A 20408-nucleotide genomic window follows, 5' to 3' on the forward strand; every position below is an offset into this window, starting at 1 on the left:
CCGGGCAGGCGCCCGAGCACACGGCACGCGTGCAAGAATCTCCCCGTGTGTGGCTTTAATGCGCTTTGGTAAAAAATGTCTTACAGGAGGACAGGAAATGAGGAAAAACCAAGATGTATGGAGATATTTGTGTGTGTGTGTGTGTGTGCGCTCGCTCGAAAGAGAGCGATTCAAGCAGACAAAGACCTCATTAGGTCTAGGAGGTGTCCTGTCTAGACAGTGTGATGACAGGACACAGAACCTCTGTTTAATGTTTCCTCCTCCTCCCTCTACTTCCAATTCACCCGCCGAACACACACATCACCTGCTCTGCCTCCAGGGATGTGCGCAAACACACACAGACGTGCACGCACAGTTGCTTAATGTCAAGTAAAATGTTAACGACAGTATTGAGTATTAAGCACCTTTTAAAAAAGAAAAAGAAAAAAGGCCAAAGTGTTCAAGGCAGGAATGTTATCTTGCGCTGGGGAGCACCGAGGAGGAGGGAGGAGAAATGGCTTTAGATGCTTTAGAGCTGGTTTGTGTTGGTTTAATATGACACAGGCCCAAAGTTAATGACCCGTCAAGTGTTTAAAACATTAACCAACTCACAGTGGTAAGAATCCTTGGTTTCCTATCATTGTTTTACTCAGCTTGAAGGCATCTTGAGGCGACTCACTGTTCGTTGTGTGAATCTGTGTTTTACATCATGAACACGCTTTCTTTTTAGTAAACGGGAATTTAGAGTCTAAGAAAAAACTAAAGAATGTGATAAATGAAGAGAGACGGTTCTCGGACGTCTTCAGCCCTGGTTTTGTTATTTTGATAGCGCGCTATATATTATTTTAGCCTCTCGGTTGCATCACTAATCACTAATGCACACACGCACCATACTGGCTCAAACAATATCCAAGTCTTTGCACTTCTTCTGTAAACTATACTGACAGGATTTCTGCAGCAGGAAAAACATTTAAAAATGTAAATATTGTTAAATGCTTGCATGTAATATTAATCAAGCCTGTGCTGAGGAACGGGCACAAACACCAGCATTGTTAGTTAACATAGAAATAATTGTATTGAAAGCTATTATGAGGTTTGGTTTATTAGCCTGATCGGTGCAAAGTGCTGCATTTAGTCTGAATGCCATAAGTGTGTGTGTGTGTGTGAGTGTGTGTGTGTGTGTGGTATGTGCAGCTTTGATGCTGCTTCTCACTCTTCACGTGCAGATAAGATACTGGCTCAGCAGCAGCAGTAGCAGGGATGCCAAGAGATAGGACACCTTTGGACCTTATCACCAGGACCATCACGTCTGAAGGGGCCACGAAGACATAACACAGGTTAGGGGGGAAAGGAATGATGGGAGGAAGAGGAAGGAGAGGGGCACATGTCTCCTTCTTGTCTCATATATCTAGATTAGTTGGTGATGTCCAGCTGTTGTCAGCTGGATATTATTGCAAGTCTTGAATATCTGTAGACCTGAACGTGCACAGCAGTTTACCATTTGGTGCAAAGACAACCATGAAGGGGCAGCTCCATCCCGCAGCTGCTTTACTTTTCAAATGCTAAGTTTTACAGTGAATTAAGCTGCTTATTTGTGCAGTGTTTGATCCCATCGCTGCTTCCTCGTCATTGCTTGCTGTTTCCAACTCCATCGTCAGGGGTCGTGCCTCAACTGGGCAACATGTGTGCTGCTTCAGCGGGGTGGGAAACCACCTGGACTCTGGATGGGAGTCATGGCGGCAGGTTCGTTGTAAGCGAGGACTTAAAAAAAAAGAGGGAGCATGATGTAATAAAGCGCAACCACGCGAGCGTAAAAGTGAACACATGATGTGAACGGGCCAGCTGGCAAAAAGCCGTAAAACGCAGCAGGAGCATTGAGAGCAACACCAGTGCAAACCAACTTTGCGTTTTTTTTTCTCTCTTTTTTCTGTTATTGTGCAGCGAACAAAATATGGAAATATGATGTTGGAGTCCGTCCTCGTAGCCCGCAGAGCTCCACCTCTGGCTAAAAGTGCGCACAGAGTGGGCGGTTTCCGAAAACGCACACGCACACGTACACGCGCGCGGATATTATACTGCAACCTGCTGATTCCTGCTAGACTTGCGTCGCACTTCCACTGTTAAAGGGCAACGTTCGTCGGTGCGCAACGCTGCGACATCGCACCTCTTTGGAGCGCAAACGCGTCCGCACGAGTGAAATGGCTTCGGTCGCCGGACTGCTTTTATTCGTGAACGTCGTATCAAACGGCGCCGTTTGACCGACTTACTGGAGCGCTCGGAATAAAGTTTCTCATGGTGCACTCTACCCCCCGAAGCAGCACGGCGCGCGACAGGAGTCCGAAATGAAAGCAGCGCCGACACCTTTTTGCGCATTTCTCTATCGGAAGTATTCCAAATGGCTTGATTCGCGAGTCATGTATCGCGTTTGATCTCTGTGACTGACAACTGCGCGCTTCGACGGACTTTTGTTTACCATTACGCCTTCTTCTTTTATTTTTTTACATTTGGATAAGGGACTGCAGCTCCAAGAGAGACCCACTTGGGACAGCGGAGAACACAGCGGGGAAACACCATGAACAGCTGCTGGCTTGCCCTGGTCGGATTGTGGTGGACTGCGTATTGCTGCATGTTCCTGGTGGCGGGGAGTAACTATTCACTGGATGGAAACAACGAGGTGCACCCGGGCTTCATCCACCGGCGGCTCCGGACGCACGAGAAGAGGGAGATGCAGAAGGAGATCCTGTCCATCCTCGGGCTGCCGCACAGACCGAGACCGCATCCGCCGCACGGGAAATACAACTCCGCTCCGCTTTTCATGCTGGACTTATACAACACCATATCGAACGAGGAGAAGAGCCGGGTGGAGGGCATCGTGGACCGGTACGAACCCATGCAGACGACCCCGAGTCCTCCTCTTGCCACATATCAAGAAAGTGCCTTTCTAAATGACGCAGACATGGTCATGAGCTTCGTTAACCTTGGTAAGTTAGCTGCATTTTTAATTTATCGATGATTTCGTGTGCGCGTCATTGCGCCCGGTGCGAGCTTTTCTTTTCTTGCGTCGTTTTAAATGGAACCAAGAACGAACAGGTGGTTGAATTGGAGGCTCGCTCGAAAAATCTTTTACAACAAAACCTTGTAAATATACGGGGATCTGATTTTTGAAATGACTCCTGGATCAGGACCAGGCTTCTATTTTTATCTTCATCGTTGAACTTCGAAGACCCACGTTTTCTTTTAAACACAGAGGCGCTGTGTAGACGCACCAGCGCGCACGGTGCGTAAAGCCCCACATCTCGTTGCGTGGAGCGCGCGGGGGCCACGCAGCCCACTCCCGCATCCCAGCTGTGGGTGCAACCGACTGATGAGGTCGGTGTCGTTGCGCAGTGATTCGTCGTTACACGTCCACTCTCCTCGGCTCATTTATGGCACCGACATGCTGTGGTCGGCGCTGCTTTGCAATCTACTCCGTGATTTATGCCTTCGGAGGGGGAAAATAGAGCCTGTATCCCGGGCAAGCCGTCCACCACCACCGCTGGTATTTGTGTATAAAGGACTATTCCTGCTGTTGACCTCCAGCGCAGCGAAGTTGCGGTTTCTGTGCGTAAATCGCGTCGCGTTATTTGTGTTACTCCGGCAGATTCGTCTTTAATTGGCCCCGGGGACGATAAAGAGGGACACTTTAATCACAAGGGTTTGGGAACATAAAAGCCCAAAAGCTTTCCTTCCATTAGCAGCTCCAGTGTTTACTGGGGGACTCTAAACAAAGCGCCTGAAGATAAACAGAGGCGCTGGCCGACCCGCGGCTTAAGTCTAGATAGATTGTCACTCTTCTTGGGAACCAGAGTCTTTGTCGTGATGCGGCCAATGAGAGCTGAAGACTGAGGGCTTCTTTTTTCCTGGCTTTTACTGGAACAGGAAGTCCTTGAAATATTGTGTACCCCACCTTTTAAACCATTCACTATAGTGACTCACTACACGTTACAAATCAGATAAATAGTTTGAAAGAAACAAATGTTCTTCCACTTATTGGTCCTCGGAGTATTGATGTTGCAACACTTGGTGATGAGAACCAGATCTGCAAGGCCGTCGCTTTGGTCTGGTGTACCGTGGCCTCTCCGCTGGCTTCTGTGTGGGGGTGCGAGGGTGGCGGCGGGGGCGTTTGTGTGTCTGTGGTGCTGGTGTTCCTGCTCTGTGTCAGTTTGGGTTCATGCAGCCTTCTTTGCACATCTGGCTCCTGACTTTGATTAATCGCGTCCTGTCCATCTTTTGACGATTCCCTCAGATTTCTGCGGTGACCGGGGGGATTAGGTTGCCATCCCTTCCAGCCGTACACGGAGTCCCAACCGCCCTGGAGGGGGGGCGAGGGTGTGGGTGGGGGGTGGTTTCCTCCCCGAATGTGATTGTAATTAATGTCGGACAGGCCAAGGCTTTCCATCTGCTTTGCGAATAAGGCCTTGCACGACTACCGTGTGTCATCGCCGTCCGATTGGTTTTTAATGTGTCTCCAGCTCGATCGGGGCGACTTAGGAAGCCATAGTATGAAGAGGCCCAACAAGCCTCTTGGGTGGTCCCTTTTTTTTTTTTTTTTGTTTCTAAACCGGCCGAGAAATCTGGATATCACGTGTGGCTGAAGTGAAACTACAAATTAGAATCAAGATAAATGAAACGAAGACAAACAATCTGTCACAAGCGATGAAATATGTGGCTCAGGATTAACAGACCTAAAGCAGATTTATTCACCGGGAGGCACCTTCACGGCGTGATCTCTGCTTGTGAAAGCAAATCAGAGCATGAAGTCCGGAGCGGCTCCGTTCAAACTGATGATCAGATTTAAAAGGGGGAGAAAAAAAAAACACACCAGCAAATCGTCCCCGGGTGTAGATGCAATCACCTCAGAGTCTAAACTGACCCGTAGCATGTAAGTGTCGGCGTGAACTGATGTCTTTCGCAGCCAGCTGCGGCACAGATAGAGAGCTCATCTTCTGAGCGGATCCTCCTGGGCTTCGGGTAGATTTAAGAGCACCCTGCGTTACATCTAGTCTCAAGTGGTCCCAGCCTCCGCGTGATTGATGCAGCCCTCTTGTTCCCTCATCCATTCTCCTCGGCTTTCATCACTTATTCAGAACCAGCCATTGAGGAAAAAAAGAGCTGCGCAAAGTGGTGGAAAACTTCACATTGTGGGATGAGGAGCATATTTTCCGACTCCCTTTTCATCTCCATTCCTCGGAAAAGCACGTGCACCACTGTTTGCCTTGCGGACGTCCTGCTTTCCACTGAGGTCTAGTGAAGTGACACTCTGTGCCGAATGACTCGTGCTTGTGTCCCACCGTGTCCCGGATGCACGGCAGCGACCGGCCTCCGTCAAAGGTTCCCTTTGGAGGGTCACGCCTCTTGTAGCGCCGCAGAGATGTTTTTCCTACCGGGAAGACGGCGTACATGGATGTAAGCGACACCAACTTTAAGTTCTTTACAAGAAAACATAACGTGACGCCATCAGAAGGCCACGGCCGGGATCCCTGAAACATCTTTAAAGAGGCATGTCCATGTAGTTTAGTATTTCGTATATGTGCAGGAGACCCCCAGGTGAGCCATGTTTAGGGGGAAAGGGTTGCTCCTGCCTTCTCGGAGGCCGGTCTCTGGTCACAGACCTTCTATAAATCCCTCACACCGTAATATATTGTTGAGTGAAGGGGGGAGACACTGACCAATATTGGTAAGGAGCAACTCGGTGGAAACCAAATACAAGAAGTCAACGCTCACTCAATTAATGAGACACGTTGCTGAGCAAATACCTGCAGGGCCTTCAGGGGAAAATGAGCTATTCCTATCGGGTTCAGTCCTTGTGGTCGAGCTGGTGGTTCTGGTGAGTCAAAGATGCACAGAAATGGCTTTGGTTTTGTGGTTTGCAGAACAGGAAGTCCAAATGTTGTTGCTGTGTCATCTGCATTTAGCTGTGACGACTTCGGCTTCGCCGTTGCCGGGCAGACAGGTGCGGCGGCTTGGCTCCTGTTGCATGTTTGCTCCCCCATCCTTTTCTGTTTGTCCGGCGGGTCCCATAATAATCCCGAGAAAATCCATTCATGGGTTTAAAGTAGCTTTAAAGTAGCAGTTTGAAATGCCCTTTTGTTGTTAAAAGGTAAGCTTGACCCCAACGACCCCCGTCAAGAAGATGGTTTGAATGAACCTTGAGCTGTTTGGTACCGACTGAAAGACTTTGCAGTTCGATAGTACATATATATATAAATATATATATATCCCTCCTATGTTCAATCAGACCAAGGCCCATGAAGTGGCCATAAAGTTATTGCCGCCCATTTTAAGAGCGTTCCCGCCTCACGTAGCTCAAATGTTGTGCGATTATTTTTCTGCTTTCGTCGGCTCATCTGTCATCATGACTGTGCTCCTTCTTCTTCTTCTTCTTCTTCTTCTTCTTCTTCTTCTTCTTCTTCTTCTTCTGCTCTCTGTCTCTGCACACCTCATTGCATAGCTATAGCGGGGCTGTCACTTTGCCTCTTACCTAAGTCAACAGCCAAGCTTTCTACTAGCCTTCCTCCCGCACTTTAAAGGCAAACAAGCCAAAAAAAAGCTTTAAGAAGTGGGTTTTAGTGAGATTAGCCGGGTACAGACGGCCCAGGGCTTATTCTGAAATGAAACGCGCCTGTTAAGCGTCTGTTTTCCTTGTCTTATGATGCCTGGCTACATTTCTCAGCGTCTTAGCCCAGGTGAGCCACTTCCTTTGCTGTGAAACGTGTCCCAAAGCCCCCGGCATGATCAAATAATGAGTTGGCTTCAATCAAAGAGTCAGTTGTTCGATGCAGAAAGGGAGCTTTGGAAAAGTTTCACCAAACCGTCTCGAAACACTTCCTTTGCAAAGCCTCAGAAACCCGAAACAGGGCCGAAGAGAGGACCACCCGTCACTTCGCCTCAACTCCCAGCATACCGTAAACAATATTAGCCAGAAGTTCGGCGAGGAATTCGAGATATGCTGCAGCGGACTAAAGGAGACATAAACTTGGCGTTCGAAACCTTCCTGCAATAGTGAGAAAAGTAACATTAACAAAAAAAAACCATGTTGTTTGTTTTCATCTGTTTACGGTGACCGATGTGCCGCTTGAACTCGCACCGATGTTCAGGAACGGCCCGACGCACACAAACAACGCCGCTCGCCGACTTCCACCGCTTTAAAGCGCTTCCTTTTTCTTCGGTTGTCAAACTCTTTGGCAAAACACGTATCGTCTCTCTGCTCAACCCGATCATGTGTTTTTTTTCCAGCGCAGCTGCGCGTCCGTCCTGAAGGACGAGGTGTGACGTGACGGCTCCATTGTCCTGCAACAGTGCGCACGAGTGTGTGTGCGTGAGTCCTGTCAGGCTTCTCCTCGTAGGTGGAGGAGTTGACGCAGCTAAACTTTGCTGCATAGATGCAGACGTGCACACGCACGCACACACGCACGCACACGCGGGTTGGTTGACCTTGAGGTCATCAGATTTAGCCATTTAAAACGTAGCATTCCATTTACACTTGAAGTCGTCACACACCCTCCTCTTAGCATCCAGCTACGCACACATCCCTCCTCCGCCTCCCGCGCCCACCCACCCGATGATATCTCCCCCTCTCACGCTCACGGCTCAACTGGACGAGATGGCATCCGAGATTAGGGGGGGGGGGGGGGGAGGCAGCTAAATACAGAGATTACACGTCTCGCCTTGTTTGTTCTTCTCTGTCCTCCGTTGCTCCTCCCGTCCTGTCTCGCGTCTTGGTTTGGACATTCCAGTCGGGAGCGATAGCGGCGGGCGGGATGGAGGAGTGTGGCGAGATAAGGGGGTGAAGTGCGGCCCACTCGCGCCTGGTAACGATCTATCGGGCCGGGAGCAGATAACCCCGGCGGAACATCTGATTAGGGCCCCCGCCGCTCCCATTTATCACCTCTGGGTGCAGGCGTGGAGGAATTTGCTGCGTAAGTTCTGCCGCGCTTCGAGCGCGACGGGGGACGAGCTTCGCCGCGCTCTCACACATCTGCTGTTGTTTTTCTCCTTTTCGGCTCTTCGCGTCTCTTTCCCCTCGCGTCAAATTACTGCCGCAGACCTCCAGGAGAAGTCTGGAGCGGTGATCAGAAACAGGTTGATACGAAGGCCTCCTCCAGGAGCTCATATAAGCCGAGGCGCGATGCATCGCGCTACTGGCTGAGTGTGAGACAAATTGATCACGGTGTGCGTTTCACCGGAGGGTCTCGTGGTCCAAATCCGGCTTTAAAGGCTTTTCCAGACCCGAAAGCATCGTCTATATTTTACTCTGGTGCAAAGTTGATGCAAGTGGCAGCTGTCGAAAACCAAGTTGAGGGCCGATACAAAAGCACCAACGGAAGTGAGCAACTCATTCAAGAGGTCTTTCGTTCCGTCATCTGATTAAACAAATTGAAATGCTATTTTTAGATTTCCGGTAATGCTGCTGTTTTTTGATGAATGTCCATCGATGGTTCATATTTGAGCGATGTCATCACAGTCGTACCCACTCATCTCTTTGAAGCTACAGCAGAGGTTTAACTGTGTGCATGTCTGTGACTCCAGTATCAGAGTTCCATTAAATGAGATTTTAAAGATAATCGCACATCAGTCCGGGCCATCGTTGCCTTTTCACTGTGCAGTTTGCGTAGTCCGCAGAAAGCACTTCAGCAACCGTCGTACTGTTGCATGCACGTTTAGTTTGCATCCGTACGTGTGCTGCTGAGTGTGTTCTGTTCCCAAAACGAGGCGGAAAGAGAGTCTGTTTACTCCGGCGTGTCTCTTTCCTGCTAAAAGCGCCCTAAAGCTGTCAGCCTTTGTCTCGTGTTTAACTGTCAAGTTAAGGCCACGCAGAGGAGATCATTAACCTGGAATTAGTGTGTGTGCGCGTGTGTGTGAGGCTGTGTTTGTATATACAGAGTTTGTATACGCGAAAGAAGGAGAAAACAAAGGAAACAGAGAGGCAAAAGACGCAAACAAATGTGTTTCTTTGTTTCGATTCCTGTATTTCCCCCAGAACACTGATTAACCAAAGCCACAAAACCCGTTCTGTGGAAAGCTAAACACCCCGGCTGACTGTGTTTGAGTTCAGATGCATGTGATGAGGTTTGACGGGGCTGAAAACAAAATATAGGATGCTAAAGGAAAGTAGGAGGAGGACATTAGCTGTAGTGCGGCTCTGAATTCACACACACTTCTACTTGAACCTGACGTTCATCTTTGGTGTAATATTAGTGACATAAACGCCTGCAGTTTTCCAGCTGCACGGCGGTTATAAATAGCACCTGTTAGAAGAAGTGAGTGAAACATTTACCACTGTAAACACAGCTCAAGGTAAGAAGAGGGAGAATCTCTACAGACATGTTTCCACACTCTGGTTAATAGAAAACAAACAAAAACTGATATTTTCTAAATCCATACGACGCGTCCATCTGGCGTTGCAGGGTCGGACAGCACAGGACCTCCTTTTTCTTTTCGCCAGGTCTGTTTTAAAAAAAGGTTGTGAACCTGTGAACCGCTGAACCCGCCGCGTCCTCTCGTGCCCGGCCCAACTCCATCCGTTATCGTAACGACCCCGAGCCTCGTTGTGGTAATGAGGACGCCCGCTGCCATCAGCAGCGGCGTGAATGTCATTGGTAAACATTCCTGCTGTCACATTCTTCTGTGAAGCCACCAGAAAAGATTCATCTGGAGTAAATCAGCTTGAGGGTGAGAAACTCTAGGACAGATGAAAGGTGACTTAAAGCCTCTGGTGACCTTGACGGGACAGAGGAAGGAGGGTGTGAGAGTGTGTGTTTGTCTGTATTTAATAGTCATGAGGAGTAGAATCCTTTCCTCCGGCGCTAGCAGCATGTCGGCTGGTCCTTACGGAGACGTCTCAACAACCATCGGACGCCGGGATATTTCACACAGGCCTTTAGTCAAAGAGGGTGTTTCCTACCAACCTTTGTTCAGAATGTGTTCAGTTTTTACAGAAAAGCTCAGCCAGCACGGCCACACCGCATTCGTTGGTCCCGTGACTTGTATCTTGTGAGACACGTAGTAGTTAAATATGCTTTCACTTCTCCTTCCCCAGAACCAACTTGTTTATGTACATGTTGTGATTTCCTTTTCAGTGCAGATGTGAATCGGTTGACACAAGGCAGATGTGTTAAATCGTTTGGAAAAGAGGCGTCGTGAATGGGAGATTTATTGTGGCTGCACTGCATTTTGGTCCAGAGGTGGTGGTGTTTTTTTTTTTTAAACATTGTTCTTTAAACAGTCCACATTCGTCAAAGTTTATATGCACCTGTGCTACAGACGTCAGTTGTCCAGTTATTCTTACAAATTAGAAAAATACACCCGCTGTAAAACATGTTGGACCCGGCAAAGTAGATCAACCATAGCTGTTTATTTGACCGTGATGAGTGTGATTGGGTGGAGTTTACCTCAAAGGTCAGGGTCAAGGGTCAGGGAATGAATGCAGTCACTCACAAAGTTTCCGCAAAGTACGCAAACACCGACACATGTGACCTTTTCCGCGTCTTCACTGATAATTGGAGCGCATTTGAATGCGCTCGCTCTCGTCTTCGTGGCATAAAAAAGCTGCGCCCCTCGGCGGCCCAAGTGTTCCCAGGCCGGCCGTCCCTCCACGGAGGACGCGCCTGAAACAACAACTGTGGGTCCGCGGCGAGAAAAAAAGCCCCCAATGCGAGCGCAGATGCTCCTGACCCTCCCGAGCAGGCAGCCTCCCTTTCAACCGCGCTGCCGCTGACAAATTTACGAGCCCCGGGCTGACCTGCAGGCCGACTTTCCAAACACGATACTGACAGGAAAACAGTCGGAGACGGGAGAGATGGAGGGAGGCAGGCGGGGTCGAGGAAAAGAGCGCAGGGGAGGACGAGCGGCAAGACATGTGTACGCCGGGTCTATCGGAAGAAAAATCAAGGGCGTAGCGCTAGAAAGCGCCACGTATCACAATTGTTTTGAGTTTGTTCTCAACTGTTTCTGCGATTTCGATCGGCTTTTTTAAGTCCGTGCGTCATCCCTTGAAAGGGCTCGGTGGGAGGCGGAGAGAGGGAGTGGAGCCCTCTTATCACGGACGGTATCAGAGCAACAAAATTAGGGAGACAGAAGAAAGCACGTGGAGGAGACGGCTTTGAGGGAAAATAAAGATAAGGGACAGCCAGGTGAGGAAGAAGACGAACTACGACGGGGTCACGCGTATCTCAGTGGAGGCGAGGGGCTCGACCACCCACAAGAAAAATGCGTGCACTCCCAGTGCCATGAGGCCTTCTGGATTAAAGGATCTTATCACTAAGGATGTGCAGGGGAAACTCTGCCCAGTGCTTCCTCCTGTACGGACACTGTCCACACCTCCAGGAACCCTTATCTCACTCAAAAGTCCAGTATGAATCCCTTTTACAAGAGGAAGTCTCACTTTTTTTTGTTTTGTCTTTAGCAATAAGCATCCACTGTATGCGTCTCACTGCCTTTTGTCTGGCAAGTGTGTTCAGAGCAATAATGGATCCCCTTCTACCCGTCATATTGTAGTGAGTTGTGCAGATTATTTCAGGCCTCTGCAGTGGCCTTACCTTACTATTGTGTGTGTGTGATTTGGGAGAGCAGCCCCCCCCCCATACTGAAATAAAGACCATTGGATGTGCATTTCTGGCTTTCACCAAAAACTCAAGCAACATGTGGGAATAAAAGTTCTTTGCACTTTCATCCCACCAGTGTTGTGTTGACATCCTGGACAGATGTGTGATTAGAAACATTGATTATTCCTCTCCTGATTTTCCTCGTGGCCCACCTGCTTTTTGAATATCCAAGTATCTGGTTACCGTCGCTGTTTTTGGAGCTGTGCCCGCGTGTAAAACAAGCAGTAGGTCTTACATGTAAGTCCGCCCAGGGGGGAGATTGAAGCTCGCCCGGGCTGATTTATCAGAGGATCATGTGCTCGGCCTTTAAGCTGCTGAAATGCGCTGCGGTCACCGCAGACTTTCCAAAGGGAATCGCGCTTTGGCCCCGCTGTCTTCATGACGGAGAGGGATCGGCGGAGATAGAGGGGGAGGAAAAGGATGTGCGTGGAGGCGGACGAGGGCGAGAGAAAGAGATGTTGAGAGTGAAAGGGAGGGGAGACGGAGTACTACCGGGGTCCCACGGAGAGACGCGGCCTTCTGCCTCGTGGCTCCGGACTCCAGAAGTCACCAATATTTTTTGACCTGTCCTTTTCGAAGCAGCTGCGTTTTCCTTTTTCAAAGATATTTTTTCCTTATTTATCGGATCCCTCAGGAGAGATCCATCTCCTGGCTCTGACACCGGCTTCCTCCGCTAAATCTGGGACCAGACTGGCCCAAGTCGCACACACATACACGCACACCTGCTGCCCGAAAGCAGACACTAACCACAGATCACTGTAGCAGGCCTCGGCACTGTCAGTATTGCTACATGACGAGCCGTCGGATAATAAAAAGTCCCAATAAAAAGGGATTCTTGATGACCATCGGCACTGTGTTCACACACCATAAATATTATGAGGCCTCGTGAAAAGGTTTTAAAACCAGAGATAATTTTTTTTTTTTTTAGCTGGACGTCCCATCAAAGACCACGGGAGGACGTCGGTGTTTACGGAATACTCACTTAGCGCTCGAGTGGCGGCGATGTCTAAAGCAGCCGAGGTTCGCAGGAAACGGAGCCAAACATCGAGGACAGATAATGTAGCAGGAAGACGGAACCAGATCAGAGGTTTCTTTTTTTTTTCGCAAACGATCAGTCACCCTGAATGCCGCGCTCACCGATTTCCTCAATATATTCTGTTATGAGTTAATAGCGCTTTTAGGAAACTATGATGCTTCCACCTGTTGGACTACATGTGGAGATTCCATTTTGTGACCCAGCAACCGCTTTATTTTCAAAGATTGCTGATAGATTTGAAGCAACTTCTATTTTTCAGCGGGGAATAGTGGACCCAGACAAACCTCTGCTGGCTTCCCAAAATGTTTTTCCCCCGGTATCCGATGGCAACCAAAGGACATGAAGCCCTGACAATCTGACCAACTCCAAACAACGTACGTTTCAGTGTGAGACGAATGATTCTGGTTCTGCGTTGTTGTTGTTAGTTACGTACGTCAGACGCCGGATTGTTTGGTGTCACTGGTTTTGTTTACGACTGCGGCGTTTGGTTGCGTTTGTTTTCTCTGCAGTGTCTCGATGAAACATCGAGTATCGTTTCTGCCAAATCGGCCCCTAAAGAGAACAAGATGTTGGAGACGGAACAAAATCAACTCATGCGCCGAAAAACTCCAGTAGAAATCTCGTGCTTTAATCCACGAAGCCCTTCCAGCAGCAAGAGTTCACTCCGTTTTAAAATGCACACATGGTTCCGGGACCAGAATGGCCAGACGAAATCCCTATTTCTGTCCCTGAAGGATTGTAAAGGCTAGAAATAACTGATTAAATGTACTGCTCTCGCAGTAATGGCATGGCTCCTTGCTGCACTTGGATTTGTGCCGTGCTGCTGTGGATTTCATCTGGCTCCTCCGTCCATCAGAGCGAGTCCTGTGTGAAGGCCGCCGGCCCGAGTCGAGGCGCAGGCCGCACTCGGGCTGACCAGAGGCTGTTGTGACAGCTGCTTTCGCTGTAGGATTACATTTTTATTAACATCATGCAAAGTGGAAAAGAAATGGCGTTGTTGATTTTTCAGCTCATTTCTTTCCCGATTTCGTGGAATTTCCTCATGAATGTGAAAAAGACGTTTGCGCTGTCTCCTGTTGACAGCTCACTGGCTCCGGAGGGCGTCCGATGAAACGGACACTTGTTTTCACTGGGGCTTCGGGGTAAATCACAACCGGCTATTAATGTCAAAGAGTGTTTCTCTGTGGCCATTTAGACCTGCGAGTCTTCAAACAGACACAGATGCTGTTTTAAAGATGGATCATGTGTGTGTAAAGGTTGAATGTGAACACACACACACACACGCACCTATGCTTTAGCAGAGCCCAGCTGGCATTGTGTACACGTTGAGAGGAATGTAACATTACGGTACTCTAATGATCATTTGTCTTGTTAATCCTGTAAAATGCGAGCTGCAATGGAAACACGAGGGTTTGACATGTTTTACCAATTGAATCGCAAAACAAAAGCCATATGTGTGACCCGAGAGCCTTGGAGGAATGTATCTGCAATGCAAGCGATAATCTCATCTCGATAAACTCTTTTGTATCTTTACAATTGGATGCTTTGCTCATTTTTGACTTACTTGCTGCGCCTAATGTGGGCATTTGTTTAATTAAGGATTTAACGTGCACTACTTTGATGTGCGGTGCACCATTGATTGTCCTCCCCTCTGTTACTGTTACCTGCCCTGATGCAACGTTATACATCTTATTTTGTGTTACTTTGCAGTACATTATTGTAGTGGAGAAAGCTGCATAACCAGAACAGAAAGACACTCACTCACTGTTGTAGTTTAAATGGGCCGTGCAGCCGAGTTAGTGGGTCCCGTTCTTAATCCTACGTAATACTGCTTGAAGAGCAGAAATCAAATCTCCTATTGACACACAGGTATGACACATCCAGCTACCTGGAGGCCAACTGGAGACTCAACACAGAGCCGATGACTGCTACCACTCACCTGTCGCTCTATTGACGGCTGAAAAAAAGGCCTGATGCTGCACAGTCCAGCAGCCATACCTTGGATATCTATCTGTTAGCAAAGCCCCAGCAGAGGAGCAATTACAGCAAATTATCCGCCCTCCCCCGGGGTCAGGCGCACACAAACCCACACACACTGCGCACTAGCTAAAAACCTCACAATGACAAAAGATGGATGTGTGTCCAGACCTCTCGTTTTATCATCCTGCACGGAATGCAGCACAGTGGTGATAGAGGTCGGGATGGACGAGATTAGAATTAGATTCTCTTAACTCTGTGGCCGTGTGTGTGTGTGTGTGTGTCCTGGGATGGCACGCCTGACATTGTGTGTCATGGTCTTGGATGGGACTTCAGAAAACCCTAAATGTTTATTCTAGGAGTATATTGAGGACGATGACTGTAAAAACAAAATGGATTGTGTGGTTCAAATGGGGCCTTTGTTCCTGGGGATGCCTGACCAGTGAGGTCATCATGTGCTGTAACCTGTGGGAGCTAACGGAAGAAGAGCAGGGTGGATATATCTAGGCCATTGATGCATTTGTGTTTGTGCGTGTGAGTGAGAGAGTAAGTGGAGAAAATGCAGCTTAGAGTGTCAAACTATGAGGCAATGGTGCATTAGTTTGTGCTATTTGCACAGACAACCTCCCGGTCCGAAAAGTCAAACAATTGCGCAAGCGCCTTAAGTATGGATTCTTCTAAACGGCCATCGGGGGAGTTGTTATGCTTCTCACATGACTCATTGCCCCAGTAAACATTGTAAACATCAATTTGCTCAAGTCTTCTTCAGTGCAGCATAATGTCACAACACCTTATCAGTGCGATGGACTGAATTTCTTTTTCTCGTCAGCAAAGTCAGTCTGGACTGTGAAATGTTTCTCCGCGCCGGGTTATTTGTGTTTATTTCAAACCTACCTGCTGCATCACTTCCTGTGCACCAGAGGAATTTACCCAGGAAACAAATCTCCGACATGCTGATTTGCAGCAGTAAACATAAGCGCTTTCATGTACCGCCTGTCGGCTGCCCCGACTGCTTTTGCAGTTGAAAGGATCATTCATATAGAATAGTTTATATTATTACTCAGAGTTCCCGGGCCGGTGAGCATGAAGCACGTTTCTTTGTACCTAACAGTGATTAGCAATGTCTGTTCCCGCACCGAGAGCAACGGCGTCTGCTGCTGTTCGGTCTCTGCTAATGGGGCTTGACAGGCTGCAAAAAGGGCCGCGCTTGCTGCCTCATCTCTCCGCTACGGACTTGCATATGCATGCACGCGTGTGTGTGTGTGTGTGTTACACGCCCGATCATGAAACGTCCAGAGGTGTGTTTGTGGTTACACGTACAGGACATAAACTCTCTCTCCAGTGGCCCTTGGCTGGTCCTGTGGGGCCCAGTGTGTGGGCTTTGATGCTGGGTCGGGGGGGGGGGGGGATCAGAGCATAGGATGAGTCTCCAAAGACACAACCACAAACTCCCGGACACACGCACACACGCACACACGCACACACGCTTGCTTAATGGCGACTCCCCGTGGACTCGCAGCCCCTCGGCCTTTGTACGTGGACCTCAGGAGCTGCCCGGCCAGCTGCCCGACTTTAAAGAGCGAAACACTCTGCAGAGGCCGGAAACGGCTCCTGGTGTCAGCCGAGCGTACGAGCAACACACGCTGTGTGTGTGTCTGTGTGTTTATTGTAACCTGCCAATATTAATACGCTTTGCTAAACTCGACAGCTGTCTCTGCGTTTCATCTTTCCACGCGGCTTCGAAAGCGCAAAAGGTTAGAAAGCTTCGAGCCCGAAATCCGACTTGAGCCTCTTCAGAGAGACTGGTGTTTTCTTAATGAGGGGATTTCTCCTAATGAAATAGTGGCCGAGTTGTTATTGTATCAAGTGCAGAAGTTCCCCAGGGAAGTCGACGGGCCAAGCCGCTAATTATGGACTTTACAGTGAAAAGACGTGGAAGACAATAACAGATCTGGCCTACCGTCAGAAACCGACAAGCCCGAGAGGAAAAACACCCGAGTGGCTGTAATAACATACACACAGGTGAATATGTGGACATCCAGACATTTTTATTGGTTTATAGAAATCAAAAAACAATGTGTGAAAATGTCATTAAAGGGAGTTCTCAAAACCGTCTGCGTTCCTCCCTCCTTCCCTAATTTTGCCTCCCCATCCCTGTGATGCACCACCGGTCAGAGGGAACAGCAAATTAAAGACTAAATTAAAATCCAGAGATTTTTATGAGTGACTTCGGCGTCCATGTTTTGTCGTTCTCTACAAAGCTCGCTCGATCTTTTCATCTACATCCATTAGCTGTTTTGTAAAGGCAAGAAGAAGAATATTTTCCCAAGCACATGGCATACATAAGAGATCCACTACAATCCTCTCACTGTGGTTCACTGGTATCTTCTAAATCGACTGACTCAGGAAATTGAATGCACCACTATTCTGTAAGAATTCCTCTTGTGGCTGCAGCGGCAGCTTTTTATTGAAATAGTCGAAATGGATGGATATCTGACGACCTTTTCAAGAAAACAGTCGTCAGCCTTTTGTAACGTTATAAGAAGTATTTTAAAGAGAGAAGGCGGCCGGCGGTTGTTTCGCTCTGAGCTCGTGGGACGAGTCGGAGAAAGCAGGAGGGGGGGGATTTGATGCCGGCGGTTTGTTGTTTGTTCTTCCTCAGAGGGACGGCTGGACAGCATTAGGAGTGTGAGCAAACTCGCTGACCACTGACCACGGACGAGTCCGCCCGTCAGACACCCCCAGGGCCTCTTCTGCACAGTCTTGCCTTCTCCGCCTCCCATCCAAGAACACCGCCTTTCTTTTCCGTCTTTAGTTTGCTTCGGTGTGTCTCTCTCCCTTCCTTCGTTCCTTCGTCCTCCTCCTTCCTTTAGATTTTCGTCACGTTATTTGTACTTTTCCACCGTAACTAAATAATTGTGGATTGCATCCTCGCAAACTTTCCGTGTGTATGAAGATCTCTGCACAGAAAGGCCTCTGGCTCAATTTCCACTTTCACTTTCAGCATCTTTTCCCTTCCTTTGCTCCTTAAAGAGGCGTTCGTCTTATTAAACTTCACCCACCAAACCAAAATTCCTTCAGTTCTTCCAATAGCTTGTATTCAGCTCAACACTAATGCAGCTTCATGCGCCGTCCATTTGATTGTTTATTCCATGACGATAGTATTATATATTGATTATTTCTGATGTGACATTAGCCCCTCCTTCACAAAGTCTTTTGCCAAATACAAAATATAAAAAAATATTGACCATTGAATTTTAAGTAATTTTTCTGCCATGATTTAAAGATACAAACTATTAACCACTCAGCATGTGTCGTGTGTGTGTGTGTGTGTATATGTGGGGAGGTTGTCATAGTACCTACAGCAGCACCAGATGTTGCTCAGGTGGAAACGATAAATCAGTTGAACCTGCCAAATGTCCGTCTCACTCGCTCTGTCACCGGCTGCTTCAGCCGTTCATCATTTCTGTTTCTTCCTCCAGCCGCCGTTTGTCCCCTCGGCCTCTCTCTCTTCCTCGCTAGCACGACCGACTCGGCATTTCTTCGTCTGGTCTTGTCATCTGTCTTTATTTTCTTCTCATGTGTTATTTTAACGGCCATAAATCTTTTTTTTTTTTATGTGTATCCGTTGCAATTCCAGTTATCAACACTTCTGAACACTCTCATAGTTTCTTCCTCTTCTATTTCAAATCCTTATGTTCTGTCACGCTCACTACCATGGATGATGATGTTGCAGTCATCAGTTATTCTCCCTTCTTTCTATGGTTTTCTTGTTGTCTCCGTCTCTACTCCCAGATTACGTCCCCCTCAGTGTTTAGGTGAATCATGAGAATGTATTTGAATGAATGTATTTTCTTGTTAACCTCCACGGCTCGTGAGTGCGAATGCATTTTTCTTCCTGTTTTTGTGCCTTTTCTCATGAACTGGTGACCAGCAAAGGGAGAACAGCAATAAAATAAAGCCATAAAATACAGCGCAGCTACAGATAAGTGTTCTCTCACGTATGATACTTCCCACACAGCGCCGTTAGCACCCAATCACTACAATAATCACTCTTTCCCCATCTTTATAGTCACTCCCCATTCCTCACCGAACGCTCCAAATGTAAATCCCTTTTCCCTCCTGTGTGTTCCGGCCCCCAAAGCTCACGTCGTGGTGGATTTAGCGCCGAGGATCGCGCTCCGTGCAAAGACTTCCCCTTTGGTTTTAAATGCAAAAACCTCAGTGGATTGGAGCTGAGAAGGTGGCCCGGCAGCTGGAACGCTATCGAAAACACGGGACCAGACGGCACGCCGCCCTCTCTGCTCCACTTACCGGAGCTGTGCCGGATTAGTGAATCAGTCCGTGAATGGGCGATGGTGGGAAGTTCACGTCCTCTGAAATAGTTAAGTGTGAGCAGCCTGTTCAGCTCCGCGTACTGGTTGTAAATCCATGTGAATGAACGATGACTAACACACAACATTAAAAAGGCTTTCAGGCAATTTAGTATTTGTTCTTCCAAAAAGTGACGGGAGCTGTGAGTGGGGGATAAAATAAAAAGGAACTTTCCACATCAAAGCCACAGATGCTGAGATCTACTGGCGTGTAGTCTCTTCTTATGGGACAAAACTCACCCCTATATTCCCCATAATGCAATCAATATCATCTTTTTGTCAGGTCCCCTCCAAGAATCTGAAATGTACATCTAATGCATAGATCACATACTCTGAGCACTGAATGCGCACCGCAGCAGACGTAATGAATATTCGATACACGTGAAACTCCTCCTGACCTTTCCAACCACCTACAGTCAGTTTATCAGAGTTGTTGTGCCAAATACTCAGTAGATTCCTGTAGAGGGGAAAATGAAATTCCAAGCTGCCGGTGTTTGAGCCCTGGGCGGTTGAAGGGAGTGTTGTAAAGTCATTTTGAGTGCGCTGACCTCTGCTTAAAGCCTCCACGCAAGACACACAAGCTTAGCAGATCTATCAGGCCTTCAACACCAGACCAGTGCTCTCGCACATCTGTATCTGTGGGGTGGGGTGGGCAGCTTGTGGAGTGCGATGATGAAATGGTCACTGTCATGATGTGGCTCACATTTTCTCTCTCTGTGTTCTTTGCCTCGTTGGAAAGCATCTGAAGTAGAGAGACACATAACTGGCTCAGACGCAAACTGGGAGGCTTCAATTACTGTAATTAGTTAGAATCACGTCACAGCATTTTGCTTCAGGACTTTACTGATTGAAGCTCGGAGGCGTCCCCTCCCGGCCCCCGCTGCTCGGTTTCTTACTTAACTTTAGCATGTATGTAAGTGGGAAGTGCCTGGGGATCAGGGGAGCTCTGACCTTCCTGGGTGTGGACACAAGGCGGGGCCGGCGCTTTCGGGACAGTCTGATTGGTTCCTATGTTCTCACATCAATGCAATTTTCTCTCTTCGGGAATGACTCTGGGAACAAAATGTGTCATTGGTGCATTTTCGGGTGGGTCCCCACATCATAAAATTACCAGACAGCTTTAACAAGCCTGGCTCTGGCGCAAAACCAAATTCTTCGAACCAGAGCTTTTGACTGTAAAATGACCCAAATGAATCTTCAAAATAAAATACCTGTCTGCGGTAAAAGAATTGGCCTCACACACTTTGCCTTTACGCTTCGAGTGTGATGCAGTTGGAGCTGTGAGGGTGTTCGGATGTGTGTTTTTGCAGAAAATAGCACTTTTTTTTCCTTCTTTTTTTTTAGGGCTCAGAAATGACTGTTTATGTCTAGATGGGTATTTCTGTACATGACCTTCTAATT

At 48.1% G+C, this 20408-nt stretch overlaps 1 protein-coding gene across 3 annotated transcripts in view; it reads left to right on the forward strand.

Moving 5' to 3' along the window:
* Positions 1 to 20408, forward strand: part of bmp6 (bone morphogenetic protein 6) — a 48406-nt gene that overhangs the window by 13356 nt on the left and 14642 nt on the right. Inside the window, exons 5-6 of one of the 3 annotated variants that reach the window (XM_078095699.1) lie at positions 1174 to 1316; positions 2502 to 2960. In XM_078095699.1, the coding sequence (XP_077951825.1) occupies positions 2552 to 2960 (409 nt within the window). In that variant the 5' untranslated portion in view covers positions 1174 to 1316; positions 2502 to 2551. Of the gene's footprint in view, positions 1 to 1173; positions 1317 to 1697; positions 1723 to 2492; positions 2961 to 20408 lie in introns of those variants that run through there. The other 2 variants (XM_078095700.1, XM_040167881.2) reach the window with 2 other exon arrangements.

The sequence above is a fragment of the Gasterosteus aculeatus genome, chromosome 21 (assembly GCF_964276395.1).
Source record: "Gasterosteus aculeatus chromosome 21, fGasAcu3.hap1.1, whole genome shotgun sequence".
NCBI lineage: Eukaryota > Metazoa > Chordata > Actinopteri > Perciformes > Gasterosteidae > Gasterosteus > Gasterosteus aculeatus.